General features: G+C 36.1%; 1 protein-coding gene across 1 annotated transcript in view; it reads left to right on the top strand.

The window, feature by feature from the left end:
* HDX (highly divergent homeobox) overlaps positions 1–24,847 on the top strand; it is a 98,076-nt gene that overhangs the window by 56,096 nt on the left and 17,133 nt on the right. The window contains exon 5 of the mRNA XM_037038337.1: positions 8,247–8,393. Within this exon, the coding sequence (XP_036894232.1) occupies positions 8,247–8,393 (147 nt within the window). The remainder of the gene's footprint in view (positions 1–8,246; positions 8,394–24,847) is intronic.

Here is a 24,847-nt window from a genome sequence, read left to right as displayed (position 1 = left end):
CTACATGTAAATTTCACAAGATTTACAATTGAAAAAGTAGATTTAAATACCCAGCTTTTCTTTTTACATTCTATAAGTAAATTTATTTTTAATTAAAGTATTGTAAATGTAAAATATGATAGTTTCAGGTATACGACATAGTGATTTGACATCTACATACCTTATAATGATCACCATGAGAAGTCTAATAACCATCTATCATTGTACAAAGTGATCGTGAAATTATTGAATGTATTCCCTATGGTGTACTTTACATCTTCATGATTTATGTTATAAATTTGTACCTCTTAATCTCCTTCACCAGTTTACCTGTCTCCCCACTGCTAAACTTTCTGGCATTTATCATTTGTTTTCTGTATCTAAGAGTCTGTTTAGATTTTTGGATTCCACATATAAGTAAAATCACATGTAATTTGTCTTTCTCTGACACATTTCAATTAGCATAATACCCTCAGGGTATATCCATGTTGTCACACATGACAAGATTTTATTCCTTTTTTGGCAGAGTAATATTTCATTATATATATATATAAATATATTGCTTCCATATACTAACTATTGCAAATAATGCTTCAGTGAACATAGTGCTGCATGTATCTTTTCAAATTAGTGTTTTGTTTTCAGATAAGTGCCCCAAAGTGGAATTGCTGGGTCCTTTTTTGTCTCTTGTTATAGCTTTGTTTGAAGTCTATTTTGTCCAGGCCCTTGCCCGGCAGCTCAGTTGGTTGCAGTGTCATCCACTATACCAAAATGTGGGTTTGATCCCCAGTCAGGGTGCATACAACAGTCAACCAATCAATGTTTTCCTCTCTCACATCAATGTCCCTCTCTCTTGCTCTCTCCCCCTCCCCCAACTTCTTCTCTCACTAAAATAAAAAAAAAAACATATCCTCAGATGAAGATTAAAATATAATAATAAAAGGCCCTGGCTGGTGTAGCTCAGTGGATTGAGCATGGGCCTGCGAATCAGATGATCGTGGTTCAATTCCCAGTCAGGGCACATGCCTGGGTTGCAGGCCAGTTCCCAGCAGGGGACTCACGAGAGGCAACCATACATTGATACTTCTCTCCTTCCCTTCCTCTCTAAAGATAAATAAATAAAATCTTTAAAAAATAATAAATAAAATAGAATAATAAAAATAAATTATATTTTCTCTGGTATAAGTATTGGTATCCTAGCATTTTGTTTTGTTTTTATTTTCATGAAATATTTTTTCCATCTCTTTCAGTCAAGATAGATATGGTACTCCTTTTTACCTGAAGGGGATAAGTTTGAAGATCTTCAGTGGATAGTACTGAAATTTCAACTTTTCACTTAATGGAAGCACTTTATGAATCCTCTTTGGCCTATCTGAGTTACCAGCATCACTATTCTTCTGTTTGGGGGTCATTATTAAGTAAAATAAGGGTTACTTGAGACAAGCAGTGCTATAGGCAATCTGATAACCAAGACAGCAAGTAAGTGAGTAACAGGTGGGTAGTGTATACAGCATGAGTATATAGCTAGAGAAAAAGGTGATTTACATCCACAATGGAGCACAACAGCACAATACTCTATCATGTAAGTCAAAACAGTACACAATTTAAAACTCATGAATCTTTTATTTCTGTAATTTTCTATTTAATATTTTCAGATCATGGTTGACCATGGATAACTGAAACTATGGAGAGTAAAACCACAAATAAGGAAAAGCTACTGTGTTAATTTTTACTAAAGTAGCAGAAATTACAAAGTTCAGCTAGCACTGATATAGATATAGGAAAATAGGGACTAACATATATTTCAGCCTTGAAAATGATTAAAAAATCCAATCACATACTCCTGTAGGATAAAGGGATTTTACCAACCTCAGGAGTTACACCACAGCCTCTGTTTATTCATTCTGTTTCCAAGTGAAATCCGTATGTCACCCTGTGTGTCATCCAGTGTTTTCCTCTTCCTGGCTGTGAGTATAAGAAAATAATACACTGAGTTGATTGCATCTGTCTGGTGTTGGGACTAATTTGTTCTGCCATTCTCATAACTGTAGAGTAGGAATCTCTTCTCCATCAACTGGAAACAATAGAGGTGATCAAAACACATGGTTAAGAATTTTTCATTACATATAATTGTAAATATAAGGTAAGGTATATCTATGAAAATGGCCACTTCCACATTGTTTTTAATAGCAATAACCTGACACCACCTAAATATCCAATATTAGATAAATCTTTTAAGTAAATCAGAGATTATCCATATGATAGAATGCAATGTAGCAGTTAAAAGCACTGAAGTAAGAGATCCAAGATGGTGGCAGAGTAGGCAGAAGTTACACTCACCTCCTCTCAAGAACAAATGGCAATTACCTAGTTATAGAACAATCAACCTGAATAACCAACTGAAGACTACCTGAACAAGAAGACTCATAACCGAGGACTTACAGAAGAATCCACATCAAGACTGGTAGGAGTGATCAGAGACGTGAAAAGGGCTGGTCCAAAACCTGTGTGCAGCAGTTGACAATCTAGAAAGATATATCAGTTGCAATGGTGCCCCTGAGGAACACGGGGGGTCTCAGCTTCATGCCAGGCTTTCCAGCCCAGAGCACCATTGCTGGGAAAAAGGAACTCACATAACATCTGGCTGTGAAAACAGTAGGGATTCCATTCACCAGGGAGAGTGCTAGAAACCTAGGCACCCTCTTCAAGGGCCACTTACCCTGAGCTCCGGTGGAGGGACAGCAGCTCAGAGAAGACTAGAGTCCTACATGCAGAGACTGGGTTATATGGTTTTGTCCCTATGCTTAGTCCCTTTGACAGACTACCCACAGATATAATTTCCCTGGGTCAAGAGCTCCCTGCCACAGGGCATCAGACTGGGTAGATACACTAGCCCCTCCCTCCCAACTCCTCATGAGCCCACTCTGCAAAGATCAAACACTGCTGAGGAATCAGCTAGCTGCAGCCAGCATGGACCCATGGCACAATCTTTTTTGGAAATCCATCAAAGATGTCTGGGAAGACTCAGGGGATATCAGAAATGCACAAGGAAAAACTGAATTGTGTGACTCTGGGGTGTGGGATATTTTTCCCTGGGTAAACTGATCAGGCCACCATTCCTGTACAAATTCCCCCCTCTACTTGGCCAAATCTTTATCTGCTTTAGTCTGATTGACTCTACTGACCTTACCCTTATAACTCTTGGGCATTTTGCTGACCTTCCCAAAACTTGGTACTGGTAGGAGCCAACTCTGGCGGTCCCTCCCATGAGCACCCAAGCCCAGCAGAGCCACCTACCAACTGGATCACTTTGTAATTCCTAACATGTAGCTCAGGGCTGGTTACAGGCAGGGTCTGACATTGACCTGCCCCAGAATCCCTCCCAAGAGGACCAGAATCAATATACCTGGTAGTGGACTTTGGACCACAGTAGAATACAACCTAAATACCTCCATAAGTGGCACACCAAAATGGATATCTTGGCAAGCATTAGACCCCACTGGAACAAATTCTACTTAGTGGAATGAGCCCCCACACAGCACCTTGTACATTTTAGTCAGGGTTAATCTTCAATCAGCTAGCCTGAGGGTTAACCCCAACCATGAATAAGCTAATAGTAACTAAGACTCAACTACAACAAAAGAGTTTACATAACCCACACAAGGAACATTTCTGGAGCACCTACATCTGGCAATCATGTAGATTGTACTACTGAGCCTCACAGGACACTGACTACATAAGGCTACCACACCAAGACTGGGAGACACAGGTCAATCTAATACACAGAAAGAAATACATAGAGGCAGCCAAAAGGAGGATACAAAGAAACATCCAAAATTAAAGAACAGAGACTTCCGCCAAATGGAGGTGTAGGTGGAAACACTGTGCCTTCTCCCACAACCAAGTTTGAATACGACAAAGGTTTAGTAAACAAAGATTCAGCCAAATAACAGAAAATTGAACTATACGGAAGTCCAACAACAACGAACCATTCAAACCAGGACTGGTAAGAGGGGCGGAGCCAGCAAGGGAGCAGGATCTGGCAGGAAAGATCCCCCGACCCAGGCGCGCAGGCAGCTGGGGTAGCAGCACAGACCCAGTGAGGGTGCAGGGCAGGCTGACCATGGTCACACATTCACGTGCAGATAAAGCAGCAGAGGAGTGAGCAGTGGGATGGACCACGCAGCCCCGTCAGCAGGAGGCGGCAGAGGGGACCACCATTGCCCCTCTTTGACCCGGCCCCCACATACACTGTCACAACCCAGAGACTGAGTTGCCCCACACTGGTGAAAACCTAGGGCTCCGCTCCTCATAGTAACAGGCACGAACAGTTCAAAATATGGCTCAAGAAGAACTCAAAGACCCAGAGCTGATAACTCTAAGCGAAAAAGAAATAGCGAACCTCTCAGATGCACAATTTAAAACACTGGTGATCAGAATGCTCACAGAACTGGTTGATTACAATGGAGAAAAGGGAAACCTCATGCAGTGTTGTTGGGAATGCAGACTGGTACAACCAGTGTGGAGAAGAGTATGGAGCTTCCTCAAAAAAATTAAAAATGAAAATGCCTTATGCCCCAGCCATTCCACTTTTGAATATTGGAATAACTCCCCCAAGTTCATAAGAATATAGGCACCCCTTTGTTCATGGCAGTGTTATTTACATTAACAAAGATATGGAAGCAACAAAGTGCCCATTGATAGATGAATGGATAAGTGGTGGTACATATATACAATGGGATACTACTTGGTCATAAAATAGAATGAAATATTACCATTAATGATAGCATGGATGGGTGTAGAGGGTATTATGCTAACTGAAATAAGTCAGAGAAAGACAAATATCACATAATTTCACTTAAATGAGGAACCCAAAAGAACAAAATAAGCAAACAATAGAAACAGACTCATAGATACAGAGAACAGACTGATGTTGCCATAAGGGAGGGTGGAGGGCTGGATGAAAAGGTGAAGAGATTAGAGAGTACAGAATGGTAGTTTGAAAATAGTCGCAGGTAATTTACAATAGTCAATAGTAAAGTACAGCACAGGGAATATAGTCAATAATATTGTATTAACTATGTATGGGGTCAAATCACCCTAGACTTACTAGGGTGATCACTTCGTAAGGTATATTAATGTCTAATCACTACGTTGTACACCTGACACTAATATAATATTGTATGTCATCTGTAATTGAAAAATAAAATTTTGATAGTTCTCATTTTGAAGGGTTTTCCTGAGTCCAAATATATAGTTGAGTTCTATCTACATTTAACTGAAGTACATAATTGAAACAGGAAACTCTGCTCTCCAATACCAGAATTTTGTTACCTTGTTTTTTATTTTTTTTTAATCCTCACGTGAGGATGTTTATTGATTTTAGACAAGAGGAAGGGGGAGGGAGAGAGACAGTGAGAGAAACATTGATGTAAAAGAGAAACATTGGTCAGTTGCCTCCCATACACACCTCATCTGGTGTTTGAATCTGCATCGTAGGTACCTCATCTGGTGTTTGAATCTGCATCGTAGGTATGTGCCCTGACTAGGGATTGAACCCACAACATTTTGGTTCACAGGACAATGCTCCAACCAACTAAACCACCCAGCCAGAGCTCACCTTGTGTTACTTTTAAAAAAGAAGCAAAGAACTTAATTCCTGGAAATGTCCTTGAGGTTGGTGAAGAAGTCAAAATATTCCTATTGTGCTGCAATATAATCTAAGTGAAATTAACACAATTATCTGGTCACTTGGGCCAAGCCTCAGGTTTTACCTTGAATTTCAGGGTTACTGGAATGTCACTCCTTTCACAAAATCTACTTGCCAAATATGCCTCCCTCACTTGAGCCAATATTAAGGTTGTGGCATGTCCTGTAACTTGAAAGTGGCTTTAAAGTTCAATAGGAAAACAAAACTAATCTCCCCTTCAGATTTCCTCAGGGAAGAAACCACCTTTTCTTTTAAGTGTCCACTTTTTTTTTCCCTAGCAAATGGGTATTCAGTTTTAATGCTAATTGATTTTTATTACTTCATTTATTCTATTATTTAAAATATGCTCTTAGAAGCTTTAAAAATATCTGCTCTTCCCTCATAAGCTTCTACTTAATAGGTATTACCATAATAGGTCGCCCTATTAACAATCTGAGACCCCAGCACATTTCTAAGAATTAAATAAGGTTTTATTTAGTTCATTTTAAGAGATGAATCAGCTTTAGATGTCCTCTAAATGAATTAGAAATTAATTGGCTGCATGTGTTTCAGTTTTCTGTACATTATTTCTTCCTTTTTGTCAGTAATTTAAACTAGCTTGCACTGAAGAATTTGATGCAACAGCAATGGAAAAATATGGGCAATTTATGATGGCTGTTATGATGGACTTAGAACCTTATTACCATTAATTTTGCTCTGAGTTTTATATTGAACATTTTAGCTCCACAGCTATTGAACAATCAATATAGGATGGGCACCTAATGAGATTTTTATGTTGTAAATAATTTAAGGGTTGTTCCATTTCATTAGAAAGCTTGAATGGCATGATTTGATTTATTCATTTGGAACATGTAATCTGTACTAGTAAGTGAAATAAACGCTACCTATCAGGGTTTTTTAAGAAGTAGAGAACAAATGTAGCAATCAGAAAATTAACACACACACAAAGTATACTGCATTTTTTTATGAAGAGACACACATAAGTATACAATGTAACTTCACTATCATAGTACAAAACTAAGAATTCATTTATTGATTTACCTCCTGATAGCTCCAAATCCTTTTTGAAAGGATGTAGTTTTAAAACAAATTTGCTCCTATTGTTTAGTATTAATGTCAGTTTTAGGTATGATAACTCTTTTAAGTAATGCTATATATACATTATTTTCCATTGTTACCCAAATCCAACTTGGGAAAGTGTTTTATTTTAAACTTTTGTTAGAAAGGAGATGATGAAAGCAGTATATGTCTAGAAAGGACTTGAAGTCTAGTCCTCATGTGGGACCAGACCATATCTTCTTAGGCAAAGCAACAGAACCTTATGCTTCGTGTCATAATTTGCAACATTTGCCCTCAACTCATTCATTTTCACAGGCTTTCTCTCACTCTTTCTGTCACTTTCACTTTCACCACAAACACATACATACACACATAGGGCTCCACAGGACATATTTTTAATTAAAGTTCATTTTTAGGTTTTTTTACCACCTTTTGAGATAGCTGGAAACATCATAGGTATAAAGCTAGTAGGAAAAAAAATCAGATGTATCTCTATTTCCACCTCTGCCACAAGTTCTCTGTGTCCTGTTAAATGTGTCCTCTGACTCTTCTCTTCCTGATTCCTTATCAGTAAAATAGAGGTTATTATTCTCTCATGCTTCTAATTTACATCCTAGGGATGCCAACAGGATTCACTGCATTAAAGTAATATATAAAGTTTCTAATCTATTGGTTTAAAAACCTAAGAAGAAAAAGAATAGGAAACTTGTTATGAAACTTCTTTAAGCCATAAATATGATTGATTTCTTAGGGCTACATTATCTTCATACTTTTTATCTATCTTTTTTAAACAATTGTAAATTTAGTAGGAGACCTATATGTATGGAAATCTAGGCTATCAAAAGGCAGCACAGTGATGTAATCCTGACCCTGTTATATTTTTAATATATGTAGTGTAAATATGAATGTGTGTATCATAGAAAAAAGGTGGAAAGAATATACATTACAATGTGAACAAGTGTTATTTACAGGAGTGTGGTTAATTGAAATTCTGTTCATTTTTAAAATTATCTGTATTTTTTAATAATTACATGAATTATTTGTGTGATTATAACCATTGAAGAGCAATATTGCTTAACTACTATCAGCTAAAATGTTTTGCCTATTTTATTCTAGTACACTTTTGTGTTATAAAAATAAATATGAAAATACCCATTTCAAAATTGGGGGGAACACAGTAAGAATTGTGAAATTAATGTAGCTACTGTTTTGCGTTGAAAATAACCTACCACGTCTCACCATGATGATACGCTCTATACTTTTAAATTTTTATTTATTGATGAGAAAGGTGGGGGAGAGAGAGAGAGAAGAGAGAGAGAGAGAGTTTTATTGTCCCACTTATGGACACATTTATTGGTTGCCTCTTGTGTGTGCCTTGACCAGGGATCGAGCCTGCAACCTTGGTGTATCCTGGTGCTCTAACCAACTGAGCTATCTGGCCAGGGCATTATAATATTTTTTCTTTCAGTTATTCTAATTTTTAAAATTTGTTCTACAGCTACAAGACCGCACTCAGTTCAGTGACAGAGACTTAGCCACCCTTAAGAAATACTGGGACAACGGCATGACCAGCCTTGGCTCAATCTGTAGAGAGAAAATTGAAGCAGTTGCAACTGAATTAAATGTTGACTGTGAAATAGTTCGGGTAAGACATTTTCAATAATTTTTATGGTGTGGTTGATGAGTGTCATAAATAAAAGCTTTAAAAATATATGATGTGATGGAAATAATACCATCACTATAGTGAAAAAGATAACACAAATAATGGGAGGAAATATGTTCAAATCATATATCTGATAAGCAACTTACATCCACAATATGTAAAGACTCCTACATCTCAATAATAAAATACAAATAATGCAATTTTTAAAAAATGGGCAAAATTTTTTTCAAAGATTTTATTTATTTATCTTTAGAGGGGAAGGGAAGGAGAGAAATATCAATGTATGGTTGCCTCTTGTGAGTCCCCTGCTGGGAACTGGCCTGCAACCCAGGCATGTGCCCTGACTGGGAATTGAACCACGATCATCTGATTCACAGGCCCATGCTCAATCCACTGAGCTACACCAGCCAGGGCTAAAAAATGGGCAAAATTTTTGAATAAGCATTTATCCGAAGAAGATATACAAATGGCCAATAAACACATAAAAAGTTGTTCAACATGATTTATAATTATGGAAATTAAAATAACAATGTGATATCACTCAGCAACTACTATGATGGCTAAAATAAAAAAGACAGGTAACCACTGTTAGCTAGGATGTGGAGAAATTAGAACCATTATACACTTCTGGTAAAAATGTAAAATGTTTTAGCCTCTTTGGAAAATACTTCTCTAAATTAGCAGATTTATTATATGACCCAAAAATCCCACTTTTAGATATACACCCAAAAGAAATGAATCATATGTCCACTCGAAAACTTATACGTGGATGTTCTTAACTGCATTATTCATAATACCAAAAAGTAGAAAAACTCAAATGTCCATCAAGTAAATGGGTAAACACAATATGTCATATGCATATAATGAGCTGTTGTAGGGCTATGTCAAGGAATTAAATACTGAAACATGTGACAAAATAGATGCATCTTGAAAACAGTATACTAAGTGAAAGATCAAGTTACAAAAGACCACATATTATATGAATCCATTTATATGAAATGTCCAGAATTGACACACTTACAGAGACAGATTAGTGCATGCCTTAAGCTGGGTGTAAGGATGAATGGGGAGTCACTGCTAAAGGGTATAGGTTTTCCTTTTTCGTGATAGAAATATTCCAGAATTAGGTAGTGGTGATTGTTGCACAACTCTGTGATTATATTAAAAAACATTTTTGTTGTACATATTAAGTGAGTAAATTATATGCTATTTTCAATGTTTATGTTCCATTGTTTAAAAATTTACATGAGGTGATCTGAAATACATGTCACATATTTTTTAAAATATTTTATTTATTTATTTTTAGAGAGAGGGGACAGGAAGGAGAAAGAGTGGGAGAGAAACATCAATGTGTGGTTGCCTCTCATGTGTCCCCTACTGGGGACCTGGCCCACAACCCAGGCATGTGCCCTGACTGGGAATCGAACCGCAATCCTTTGCTTCACAGGCCCACACTCAATCCACTGAGCTACACCAGCCAGGGAACATATTTTTTAATGAATGATGGATTGGAATTTATATTGATCAATCTAGGTAACAGCATTTTTCATTCCATTTGAAAGATGTCATCAAGGAACATGTATAAAGGACCCATAGACAAAGACTATGGGGGGGGGGCAAAGATTGAATGTGGGAGGTGGGGTAGGTAGGGCAGAGGAGAGTAATCGGGGAAATGGGGACAATTTTAATTGAATAACAATAAAAATTTTTAAAAGAAAGATATCCAACTGTACTTGAACAATAATTAAATTAAAATTAAAAAATTGGGGGGAAAAGGGAAGATGTCAATATAAGATTTAGATAGTGGCATTGTGTACTGCTAAATATTTAACAATCAAACCTTTAAGGAAAATATTTGTTAATTTCTATGATATGAAGATTCCCACTGTGGTTGATTCCATGGTTCTTTCAGTGTAGAGTTCAGAAGAAATGGCAAGAGTTGGCTTTTGTGAGCAAGTATGACTAAGCTGCAGCTCACACTAAAGATTTGTTCCAAAATATAAGACAGAAGTACTATTAAAGACGTGGCAAAATACAGAACTCTTCTATAGGAAGAAATATTTTCTCATATATACATGGAAATAGATGGAAAATTATGGGGAGAAGTCATAGAGCACAGAGTTATCAAAATAAATACTAGTCTCAAAATACTGTCCTGCTGAGAGCCTTTCTTTTTATTTTGTTAGAATCCAGATGGGAAATAAAAAATAAATCTTGTATTTACTGAACATGCTGGGTGTTACATATACTAACAAGTAATTGGAAAAACATTAGACACTTTTCCTATTTTTAAGACACTTGGAGTCTAACTAAAGGGATGACATGAGAATACAAATGACTGAAGAAAAATTAAACTGGAATTATGGTATGAGGATCCTAAGCAAAAGCTAAGAATAGGAAAATGTAGAGATGTGTTTTTGTTGTACCTGCCATTTTTTATCTTTTAAATCTGAGTTATGCGTGCACAACACTTAAGGAATCAAGTTCTACACAACTCAATACAAAACACTTTTCACTCCTTCTCTCCTACCATTTTCTAGTTGCCAAAGTCAAGTACTTCCCACTCTTTTAGACAATTCCTTTGGTATTTACCTCCATCTATGAATAATGTCCTGTATTAATCAGAAGTAGCTCTGGTTGTAAGTAACAGAAAGACTCAAAATATCAGTGGTTTACACAAGATATCTCAATTTCATGTAGAAATCCAAGGGTATACAATTTAGAATTGGCATACAAATTCTGCACTATGAAGTCCTCAAAGACATCAGTGCATTACACCTTACATTCTGCCATCCCTACAATGTATCCCTTGTCCTCAAAGGTATGGCATTTATGTTCCAGGCGGCATGACAGATATGGGAAGAAAGGAGGAGCAATGGTTGTATACGAGCTGTCTTTCAAAGGGGATTTCCAGGAACTGTCAAAAGACATATTCACTTATACAATACTGGCTAATGATTAGTCTCTTAGCCATACCTAATTGAAAAGAAGCTGCAAATGTAGTTATATTGTGAGAATCCAATATAATTTCTATTATTCTGGAAGAGAGAGAAGAAATATTGGAGAACAATTAGAAGTCTCTCTCAAATCTGTTTTTATTACTACTTTTTTATTTTTCAGTGCTCAGCATTCTTGACCAATATTCTAATAAGAAATGCGAGGCTTTTAAAAACTTTCTTTCAAGACCCCTTCATTAATTCTTTCACCTACATATATACTTCTCTTCTTATTTTCCCAGTATAGTTTTTATATAATTTGTGTTAGTTTGATATTTTATATGCTTTTCACGTTTGAATTATGCTGTATAATATTATTATTTTCCTTTTCTGCATAACATTATTTTGTTCCTTTAGAGTTCATTACTTAATTAGTTTTTGGTTTTTGTATATTTGCTTGCTTACTTTTCTAGGTACCTGCTACTAATTTATCTACAAACCCTTCCCAGTTGTATATATCTCTTCTCAATACATTTATGTGCATTTGGTAATGTAATAGTTTTATCATCCTGAAGAATCTTATCCTGGAATCTTATAACCTGCTCCAATCTTGATTGGTTATTCTACACCTGGAGCACAGCAGTTACCCTGAGATTTCCATTTTCAATCTTTTTGTCTATTTGCTATACTTTCAGTAAGATGTCCTCAATTTTATCTTCCAAGTTTTCCACTGTTTTTTTCACTTTTGTTTGCATTCAATTTGCCACTCATACTAATAAATATCATGTGCTATTACGGAAGCTTTTAAGCTCCATTGACTGCTACAGGGTCTCCTTGAGACCCTAAACCACAGGAGAGAGAAGATACACAACAGGATATTCCTAAAAACATACTTTTTCAAAATGAAAGAAAAGGGATGTACAGGGTTTCTAGCTGTGATTCTCTTCAATACCAACAGATTTTAGTCACAATTGCTGTAAAAAAATGGCCAAAGCATTCACTGAGCCGTTGCTATGTACAGAGTGCTTAATCCATGTAGAAAGTCCTAACATACATTAAAAAAGAAAAGAAGAAGTTTTACCATTATATTCTTGTTTAAGGCTAATTAAAACTTTTACTAGAGGAAATGATAGAGGACAGATTAGTATCCTTTGTTTCTAGTTATTTCTACAAAATGCCAGCCTGCCCACAGCAGACAGAAAATTTGAAGAGTTGATATGTTGTACCCTCTTCTGTAATATTTGGTAGATTAATTCTAAAGAAGAATATATTAACCACATAAATATATTCCTGGGATTTAGGAAAATTTATGTAAGTATTTTTAAGTCTAATAGACCTTGTACTTATTAATCACCAGGATGAACTTTATCTCAGGATGTCTAGTTAACCATTACTTGTCAGTCATATAATTTGGAAATTTCAGATGCATGTTTTCTCCTGATATCTTATGCTTTTAAAAAGGCTAGGGAGTGGACTTGACATATTTTTATTTTAACTATATTGAGTGTTATTATGTGCACATATTTCTTTAGCATGGAATGTTATTACCAGGTTAATGTCTATTATTTATTGACTTTCTCATACATCAATGGTAAATTGAACACCTACTGGATACCCCAAACCTTCTAAGTGCCATGGAAAAATGCAACTCTCCTAAGAACTTAAAGTTTAGCATGGTAAAAGTTTTATAATGTACTTCAGTTAACAGGAAATAGAGATAGTGGAGGAGTATTTTGAGTTAATATATGTGGCTAACAAGTGTAAAGCACCATAAGTTCTTAAAAATACTTTCTTCCCCTATCATTCTACAATTTAGTTTAATGCCGATTCTTTCCATCTGTGTTTGGTTATAGTGGACATATGTCAAAATGTACTCATATGTAGTCAAATTTCTGTATAAACAACATATGTTTGAATGTTTAAAATACATTTGAAAGACTTAAATAAATTTCACAGGAAACAGATGTATGTTTCTACATTTTACATTATGTTTATTTTCCAAGAAGCATGGTTACATTTAAAATGTCTTTAAATAGAAGAATGGTTTTAAATTATATTGTTTTTACTTTTATTTTTGCATTATATATAACCTTTCACCCCTAATGTATGTGTAAAAATAATAATAAACTCTGTATTGTCTAACATAGACATTGACTCAAAGCTGGTGGGCACCTTGAGATTGAATTGCATGCTTTTATTTCATGTAAGGAAAATCAGGATAGATGTGGGAATGACTTGCCAGTAAATGACTACAGGCCAGATCTCTCTATTGTCAGTCTAACATTATTTCCATTTCTGCTTCACCATTGTATGCTTCATTATAGAATTATCTTACACAATTCGTAAAATACAGATCACCCCACCCCAGACCTACTAAATCATGATTTGCAAGGAAAGGCCTGAGAATCTGTATGTTTTTTTGTAATAATCCTCATGATCAGGTAAATTTGGAAGAGACCACTTCATCACACTATGTTATTGTGGCTGAATATTATATCTGTTTTTTCCATTTATAATACTTGGTTAAAGTTTGTAATCTATATTTTATTTTCTATTTGCTTATTTTCTATACCTCTACTAAACTGTAAGTTTAACTTTCATGAAAATATATCATGCCTGCTTTTTAACTACTGTATTAACAGAAAGGTACACCTGCTATGTACAGCATACACAGATTGCAAATATGTGATAATATACCTATAAAATAAGAGCAGTTTGAAATATTATTCATGACATCTTAATAGAAATATACTTAGAAGCTTAAAGGGCCTAAAGGTCCAAATTTTTAATAGCCACTATATTTGTATTGTTAATGGGGGAGAAGGGGGAAGGGTTGTCAAGGAACATGTATAAAGGACCCATGAACAAACCAAAGTGGGCAGAATTGAGAGTGGGAGGTGGGGATGGGTTGGGAGGGGGGAATGGTGGTGGGAAAATGGAGACATCTTTACCTGAACAACAATATTTAAAAAAAAAACAGAAAAAGGAAAACATCCAGTGTTATTCTACAGATTTATGAGTATCTTGAAGGGACAAAGATTATCCAGTAGACTAACAATTTGGAAACCAGTTCCCTAAGTTTGCAGTTTCCTCAGATGAAGAATCTGAGGACCTACATGATAAAATAATTTGTCTCTGGGTTATATTCAATGGAATATGAAAGAGGATATTTATTCACAAAGATATATGCACCCCTATGTTCTTTGCAACATTATTTGTGGTGGCCAAGACATAGAAATAATCATAGTGTATTTTGATTGGTGATTGGATAAAGATGTGGTACATAGATACTATGGAATGCTACTCAGCTATAAAAATGATAAGTCTGTCATTTGTGACAACATGGATGAATCTTGAGAATATTATGCCAAGCACAGAAAGTCAGTCAGAAAAAAAGCTAACAATCATATGATCTCACTCATGTGGGGGATATAAAACTGAAACTCATAGACACAGACAACAGTGTGGTGGTTACCAGAGGGAAGTGGGGGCAGTAAAGGATAAAGGAGGCCAAATATTTGGTGACAGAAGATTTGACTTTGGATGGTGAGGAAACAATGCAATATATAGATCATGTATGAAAGAATTTTACATTTCAAACCTATATTATTTAATTAACCAAGGTCACCCCAACAAGTTTAATTAAAATACAATATGCCAGAATGTTCTGTTTTTCTCAACAAAGCCTGCACTGAAAGACAACTATATTACCAGAGTCTAACTTATTGGAGATTTGCCAGAGCCTAGCTGAACCGAATGAGTGAAATAACAAACTTCAGCTCCCTTTAGACATTTGGTCCCATTTAAATGGGGCTGAGAAGCACTTGTAATTGAAATTCATAGGCTAAGCTACATATTCAAAGATGAAAAATAGAAAAATCCAATGAAAAAATAAGTGAGTCCATTGAAAACATTGGTGACATTAACAAACATCTTATCAAAATGTGCAAATTAAAAAATGAGAGAAGAAACAAAGTACTAGTATCTGTAAGTAGCCAGGGATACCATTATAGACATTAAAAACATTAAGAAGATAATGAAAAATGCTACAAAGAACTCTACACACACAAATTTGAGTTCACAGGAAATGGAGCAGTACTTGAAGAGTGAACAGTACCACACTTATCTAATATGAAATATATTAGGTGGATTCATCATTAAAAACCTCCTCCATAGGTGGCAGGGTTAGGCAGTGGATGGGTCTAACAAAAACAAAACAGGACTCATGGACATGGATAACAGGGTGGTGATTGTGGAGTGGAGTGGTGTATAAGGGGGATAAATGCTAATGGAAAAATACAATTAAGACAAGTTTTTAAAAAGACATCCTCCAAAAAGAAATGTACAAGCACTCAAAACCTACAGCTAACATTTTAATTAATGATGAAAAATTAGAATGCAAGGAGATTAAGATGTCGAAAGAGTAGCACGGAGGGAACCCAGCTCCCATGCACCTGATAGAAAATCCAGGCGGATCTACTGAAGAGCAGCATAATCAACCAACAATTCCCCAACATTTATGAAAATAAGAGACCAGAGCCTGTGACAGAGGAACCAGACAGCTGCAGGTTGGCGAGGACTCCAGAAGGCGAGTGAGGACAAAAGTGGCTGTGCCCGCGGCCTCCTCAGCGGTGGGCTGCACCCATGGCGGGCGACCTCTGGCCGAAAGGAGTAGGCGAAACCAGAGAACATGAAGATACCTGCAGCCGACTGCACCACTGAATTTCACAGGTATCCTACCACAGAAGTTCACACCATAAACCCAGGGAACCAGAACAGATCAATGTAAGAAGCTGAGGCTGACAGGAAGAGTATCACAAACAATGGGAAGACAAAGAAACAATCCCCAAATGACAGAAAAGGAGGAAGTCTCAGAAAGAATGTTAGATGAAATAGAGGCAAGTCAACGATCAGATATTGAATTCAAAGCACTGGTTATCAGGAAATTCAAAGAGCGTACAACGAGCTACCAGAAACTACAGGGGAGGTACAATGAACTCTCTGCAAACTATATCAACATGAAAAAAGAAATAGAAACCATCAGTAAAGGCCAAGAGGAAATGAAGAATACAATTTCTGAACTGAAGAACACAGTACAAGGTATGAAGGGTAGAATCGATGAGGCGGAAGACCACATCAGTGACCTAGAAGACAGAGTAGAAAGAATCTCCCAGAGGGACCAAGTAATGGAAAAGAGAATCAAAAAGAATGAGGAGGGTTTAAGAGAAATGCAAGACAATGTGAAACATAATAATATCCGAATAATAGGAATACCAGAAGGAGAAGAAGAACAAGGGATAGAAAATCTACTTGAAAGAGTAATAATGGAAAATTTTCCTCATTTGATGAGAGATAAAGTCACACAAATCCAGGAATTGCAGAGTCCCAATCAAGTGGAACCCAAAGAGGCCTACTGCAAGACACATCATCATTAAAATGGCAAAACTCCAAGACAAAGAAAGAATCGTAAAGGCAGCAAGGGAGAAAAAGGAAGTAACATACAAGAGATTCCCAATAAGGTTGGCTACTGACTTCTCAATGGAAACATTCCAAGCAAGAAGAGAATGGCAAGAAATATTCCAGTAATGAGAACCAGAGCCCTACAACCAAGGCTACTTTACCCAGAGAGGCTCTTAACCAAGATAGAAGGCCAAATAAAGAGCTTCCAAGACAAAAGAAGTCTAAAAGAATACGCCTCCACCAAACCAGGTCTACAAGAAATACTAAAAGGAAAGGAAGGAAAAGAGAGAGATGGAGAGGAACACAGGTACATAAATGGCAATGAATAAGTACCTTTCAATATAACCTTAAATGTAAATGGATTAAATGCACCAATTAAAAGACATAGAATAGCTGAATGGATAAGAAAGCATGACCCACACATATGCTGCCTACAGGAGACCCCCCTCAGGACAAAAGACCATCACAGACTAAAAGTGAAAGGAAGGAAAAAAAATTTTCCAAGCAAATGGTCAAGAAAAAACAAAAAGCTGGGGTAGCAATTCTCATACCATACAAAATAGACCTAAAAAAAGGGGGCCATAAAGAGAAACCCAGAAGGTCACTTCATATTACTCAAGGGAAGAATCCACCAAGAAGACATTTACATCATAAATATATATGCACCCAACATAGGAGCACCCAAATATATAAAGAAAATCCTAGAGGACCTCAAGAAAGATATTGACAGCAACACAATTATAGTAGGAGATTTTAACACCCCACTATCAAAAAAGGACAGATCTTCCAAACAAAATATCAACAAAGATATTGCAGCATTAAACAACACCCTAGATGAAATGGACCTAATTGATATATATAAGCCCTCCATCCCAAAGAAGCTAAATACACATTCTTTTCAAATGCACATGGAATATTTTCAAAGACAGACCACATGATAAGACACAAAACGAGTCTCAACAAATTCAGAGAAATAGAAATCGTACCAAGCATTTTCTCTAATCACAAGGAACTGAAATTAGAAACCAACCCCACAGGAAAAAAAACCCCAAACACCCAAAATCATGGAGACTGAATGGTATGCTATTAAATAACAAATGGGTCAAGATAGAAATCAGGAAACAAATAAAAAAGTTTCTGGAAACAAATGAAAATGAACTCACAACAATCCAAAACTTATGGGACACAGTGAAGGCAGTCATGAGAGGGAAGTTCATAGTGATACAGGCTTACCTAAAGAAGATAGAAACATTTCAAACAAACAACCTAACCCGACGCCTGCAAGAACTCAAAGAACAACAACAAAGACAGCCCAGAACAAGTACAAGGAAGGAAATAACGAAGATCAGAGCAGAATTAAATGGAATAGAGACTAAAAGCACAATTCTAAGGATCAATGAATCCAGGAGTTGTTTTTTGAAAAGATAAAAAAATAGACAAGCCTGTAAGTAGGCTCATCAAGAAAAAAAGAGAGAGGACCCAAATAAACACAATCAGAAATGAAAGAGGAGAGATTAAAACTGATACCACAGAAATAGAAAGGATTGTAAAAAATTACTATGCAGAACTGTATGCCAAGAAATTTGAAAACCTGGGTGAAAGGTACACATTTCTAGAAAAATATAATCTTCCAAAACTCAATGAAAAAGAAGAAGAAAACCTGAACAGGCCAATAACAGCAAATGAAATTGAAGCAATAATCAAAAAACTCTCATCACACAAAAGCCCTGGACCAGATGGTTTCACAGGAGAATTGTACAAAGCTTTTAAGGAAGAGCTAACCCCTATTCTTCATAGATTATTACAAAAAATCCAAAAGGAAGGAAAACTCCCCAACTCCTTTTATGAAGCCAGCATCATCCTAATTCCAAAATCAGATAGAGACACAACAAAGAAAGAAAACTTCAGGCCAATATTGCTGATGAACATAGATGCTAAAATCCTCAATAAAATATTGGCAAATCACATCCACCAATACATGAAAAAGATCATACACCACGACCAAGTGGGATTCATCCCAGGGATGTAGGGATGGTTCAATATTCATAAATCAGTAAATGTAATACATCACATAAACAAGAGCAAAGACAAAAACCACATGATCATGTCAATAGACTTGGAAAAAGCTTTTGATAAAGTAAAACACCCGTTTATGATAAAGGTACTCAGAAAAATAGGAATACAGGGAGCATTCCTCAATATAATAAAGGCCATATAGGAAAGGCCTACAGCCAACATCATACTCAATGGGCAAAAAACTAAAAGCTTTTCCACTAAGATCAGGAACAAGACAAGGTTGCTGACTTTTACCACTTCTATTCAATATAGTATTGGAAGTTCTGGCCACAGCGATCAGACTAGAAAAGGAAATAAAAGGCATCCAAATCGGAAAGGAGGAAACAAAATGGTCATTGTTTTCAGATGACATGATAGTGTACATGGAAAATCCTATAGCCTCTACCAAAAAACTGCTCAAACTAATAAATTAATTTGGCAAAACATCGGGATACAAAGTCAATATCCAGAAATCAAAGGCATTTTTTTTTTAAATATTTTATTTATTTATCTTTAGAGGGGAAGGGAAGGAGAGAGGGAGAGAAACATCAATGTATGGTTGCCTTTCGTGCGTCCCCTGCTGGGAGTTGGCCTGCAGGGAACTGGCCTACAACCCAGACATGTGCCCTGACTGGGAATCGAACCGCGATCGTCTGGTTCGCAGGCCCGCACTCAATCCACTGAGCTACACCAGCCAGGGCTTCAAAGGCATTTTTGTATACCAACAATGAAACAACAGAAGGAGAAATAAAAAAAATTCCATTCAATATAACAAAAACAAAAATAAAATATCTGGGAATAAACCTAACCAAGGAGGTAAAAGACATGTATGCAGAAAACTATACAACACTGAACAAAGAAATCAAGGAAGACACAAACAAATTGAAACATATACCGTGGTCATGGATTGGAAGAATTAACATCATCAAAATGTCCATACTACTTAAAGCAATTTACAGATTCAATGCAATGCCTATTAAAGTACCAATGGCATATTTCACAGACATAGAACAAACACTTCAAAAATTTATATGGAACCATAAAAGACCCCGAATAGCAGCTGCAATTTTGAGAAAGAAGAACAAAGTAGGAGGGATCACAATACCTGATATCAAACTGTATTACAAGGCCACAGTAATCAAAATAGCCTGGTACTGGCATAAAAACAGGCACATATACCAATGGAATAGAACAGAGAGCCCAGAAATAAACCCAAATCTCTACAGTCAATTAATATTTGACAAAGGGGGCAATAACATAAAATGGAGTAAAGACAGCCTTTTCAACAAATGGTGTTGGGAGAACTGGACAGCTACATGTAAAAAAATGAAACTTTAGCAACAACTTACACCATACACCAAAGTTAATTCAAGGTGGATAAAAGACTTAAATATAAGCTGCGACACCATTAAAACCCTAGAGGAGAGCCCTGGCAGGAAAATCTCAGATATTCCATGCAGCAATATTTTTACTGATATGTCCCCCAGAGCAAGAGACATAAAGGAAAGAATAAACAAATGGGATCTCATCAAACTTAAAAGCTTCTGCATGGCTAAGGAAAACAGTATCAAGATAAAAAGAGAAGCAACTGTTTGGGAAAACGTATTTGCCAATGATACCTCGGACAAAGGTTTAATCTCCAAAATATACAAAGAACCCACACGACTCCACTCAAAGAAGATGAGCAACCCAATTTAAAAAATGGGCAAAGGACTTGAACAGACACTTCACCAAGGAGGACATACAGAGGATCCAGAGACGCATGAAAAGATGCTCGATATCACTAGCTATCAGAGAGATGCAAATCAAAACCACAATGAGATACCAGTTTACACCAGTCAGAATGGCTATCATAAACAGAGAAACAAACAACAAGTGCTGGAGAGGTTGTGGGGAAAAGGGGACCCTAGTTCACTGTTGGTGGGATTGCAGACTGGTACAACCACTATGGAAAACAGTACGGAATTTTCTAAAAAAACTAAAAATGAACGTGCCTTTTCACCCAGCAATTCCACTGTTAGGAGTATATCCTAAGAACACTGAAGCACCAATCCAAAAGAACCTATGTACCCCGATATTCATAGCAGCACAATTTAGGATAGCCAAGAGTTGGAAGCAACCTAGATGCCCATCGGTCAATGACTGGATCAAAAAGCTATGGTACATTTACACTATGGAATTCTATGCTGCAGAAAGGAAGAAGGAGCTCCTACCTTTTGCAACATCATGGACAGAACTGGAAAGCATTTTGCTGAGCGAAATAAGCCACGCAGTGAAAGACAAATACCATATGATATCACCTTTAACAGGAATCTAAACAACAAAACAAACAAGCAAGCAAAATGTAACCAAAGACAATGAAATACAGAATGTGCTGACAGGGTCCAGAGGGGAGAGGGGAGAGAATCACAGGGGAAAAGGGGAAGGACTCATATGAACAAGTATAAAGGACACATGGACAATAACTAAGGTGGGGGGCGGAGATGGGAGGGAGGTGGGGAGCACTGGGTGGGGCAGGGCTGGGAATACAAGACAGAAAACTGTACTTGAAGAAGAATTAAATTTTTTTAAAAAAGGAAAAATTAGAATGCTTTTTTCCAGAGATCAAAAAGAAAACAGGGTGTCCACTCTTACCACCTTTACTGAGTACAGTACTGGAAATTCTGGCCAGCAAAACAATAATGTAATAAAATAAATTAAAAAATGTACATGTTGCCCTGGCTGGTGTAGTTCAATGGATTGAGTGAGGGCCTGCGAACCAGACGATCGTGGTTTGATTCCCAGTCAGGGCACATGCCTGGGTTGCAGGCCAGTTCCCCTCAGGGGTCAGTTCCCCGCAGGGGCCAGTTCCCTGCAGGGGATGCACAAGAAGCAACCATACATTGATGTTTCCTTCCTCTCTCCTTCACTTCCCCTCTAAAGATAAATAAATAAAATATTTTTTAAAAATGTAGATGGTTGGCTATGTAAAAAATAACCCAAGTAATCCACCAAAAAAAAAAAAAAAACCACTCTACAGCAAATAACTGAATTCAACAAGGTCTCTGTGCACAAGATCAATATATAAAAATCAACTCTTATACAGTACAAGTGAACACATTGAAACTGAAATTAAAGATACACTGTTTACAAAATACTGAGAAAGCAAATACTTAAGTGTAAATCTTAACAATACATATACAAGACTTATATGCTGAAAATTATAAAATACTGTTGAAAGAAATCTCGGAAGTTCTAAATAATGGATAAACATTTCTGTGATCATGGACTGTAAAGACTCAACATAAAAAAACTGTAAATTCTTCCAAAATTGATACACAGGTTTAACATAATTCCTATAAAAGTCCCAGCAAGATTTCTTGTTGATGTACATAAGATAATTCTAAAACTCATATTGAAAGGCAATATGCTAGAATAACTGAAACAATTTGGGTAAAATAAAGTAAAATAAATCCACCTACCCAATTTCAAGACCCATTTTACAGCTACAGTAATCAAGATGGTGTGGTCAGTGGTACAGAATACAGAACCCAGAAATAGTCCAACACAAATATGGCCAGCTTAATTTGATTTTTTATTGTTATTCTATTACAGTTGTCCTAATTTTCCTACTTTACCCTCCTTCACCCAGCCTACCCCAGACTCCCACAGTCAATCCCCACACTGTTGATTTTTGACAAAGGTGAAAAAGCAGTTCAATGAAGGAAGTCTTTTTAAGTAAGTGCAGGAAAAATTCTATATCTGTAGGAAAACAAATGAAACTTGACCTAAATATCACACCTTAAGCAAAAATTCAAAATGAATCACAGATTTAAAAGCAAAAACTTGAACTATTAAACTTTGAGAAGATAACAGGGGAAATTCTTTGGGACATAGGGATTGATGAAGAATTTTTAGAAATGGCACTAAAAGCACACTTTGTTTAAGAACAAAGCAAAAACTTGATAATTATAACAATTAAAAATTTTTGTGTTGCACAGTACATGATAAAAATGCATGCTAAACACTGGGAAAAAATATTTGCAAATGACATATTTGACAAATAAATCATATATAGACTATATAAAGTACTCCCAAAACTCAACATCAGAGAAAACAACTCAATTAGACAAATGGAAAAAGACATAAAGAAACACTTCATTAAAGAGGATATATGGATGGTAAATAATCACATGAAAAGATTTTCACTATCACTAGTGATTGGAGAAATCAAATTAAGAACTCCATCATTGATCAGTACGTGCTCTAATGAAAACAGTTAAAATGATAATAAAAAGATACTGATTATCCAAATGCTGGCAAGAATGCCAAGAAACTGGATCTCTCATACATTGTTGGTAAGAATGTAAAATGGTACAACCGCTCTGGAAACAATTTGACAATTTAGTTTATGTAAACTAAACATACAATTACCATATGACCCAGCAATTGCATTCTTGGTCACTTATCCTAGAGAAATAAAAAACATAACTGCATAAAATCCTGTACGTGACTATTCATAGAAGCTTAATATGTAATAGACAAAATTTATAACAATTTGTCTATTGTCTATAACAATAGACAAAAATTCAAATTTCCTCCATAGAGTGAATGGTTAAACAATCATTGAGTGAAAAAATCAGGAAAAATGGTATGTAAGTTTCATGGAAATATTTGTTTGTTTGTTTGTTTGTTTGTTTTTAGAGAGAGGGGAAGGAAAGGAGAAAGAGTGGGAGAGAAACACCAATGTGTGGTTGCCTCTCATGTGCCCCTACTGGGGACCTGGCCTGCAACCCAGGCATGTGTCCTGACTGGGAATCAAACTGGTGACCCCTTGCTTCACAGGCCCATGCTCAATCCACTGAGCTACACCACCCAGGGCATTTCATGAAATTTTTTTATCGCTAAGTAGTTAGCAATTCTAGGAATGGACTATTCATACATGCATCCTAAATAAATCCAGAAAATCATACTGAGTGGAAAAAAGTTTCAAAAACTCTTATGCTACATGACTCCATTTATGTAGCATACTTGAAATTACGCAGATTAGTGGTTGCCAGTTGTTGGAAGTGGTGGGAAGGAGAGGAAGAAGAATGATGTGCTAAAAGAACATGGAAGTGTATACACATATTTTATGTTTCCAGTTGTTATGTGCTATAATCATGTAAAATATTAATTGGAGATGACTGAATTGAGACTTATCTTTGCAACTTCCTGTGGCTTTAAAATTATTTTAATATAAAAAGTCCAAAGAACTTGAGACACGTGGTTATAAACTAAGGGGGGGGAGAATGGTGGGGGGTGGAGGGTGCGGGTGGAGGGGATTGAAGGGGGGGGGATAGAACAACTGTAATGGTATAATCAATAAAATATATTAAAAAAAGAAAGAAACTGACTAAAATAAAAGTTCTCAGAATTGCTTCAAGGAATTTGCCCCTTTGTTCGCTAATATTTCTTTCACATTCAGACACATCGGCCTGTCAATCAACTGTTATTAATAAAAGCAAAGCCATTTTAAACCTGAAAAAAAAAGTTTAAAAATGGTTCTAAATCTAATAAAATGAAATTTTAGAATACACAAAATAACCAGGTAACCGTTGTGAAGCCAAATGAGGTTAATGGAAGGCACATTTTCACCTAAGAAGAACAAGGTGCAAAATAGGAGATGAATTATAATTATAGCTGTGTGACCATCCCTTTAGAAAAAGAACCAATTACTGTTCTTTTTTGAAAGATTTGGTGAATTATTTTCTCCAAAATAAATAAATAAATAAACAAATAAATAAGCATTCTACAATGGACTACATGTTTCTTAAAACTCTGAATATTTAAATAAATACTATCTTTCTGCTAATAACATATCTAAAAGCAAAAACAATTATTTTATTTTAATTTATTGAGTAATAATAAAATTTTATTATTCTAGGTACCTATTTATTATTTTTAATCATATTTTATGCAGCACTCAGTCATTATTTTAATGGCCAGAACTGCTAAGGTTTCTAT

Source organism: Sturnira hondurensis, unplaced genomic scaffold, assembly GCF_014824575.4.
Source record: "Sturnira hondurensis isolate 20B ecotype Veracruz unplaced genomic scaffold, ASM1482457v3 Scaffold0024230, whole genome shotgun sequence".
Taxonomy (NCBI): Eukaryota; Metazoa; Chordata; class Mammalia; order Chiroptera; family Phyllostomidae; genus Sturnira; species Sturnira hondurensis.
The sequence above is the reverse complement of the archived record's forward strand: the minus strand, read 5'-3'. Positions and strand labels throughout refer to the sequence as shown.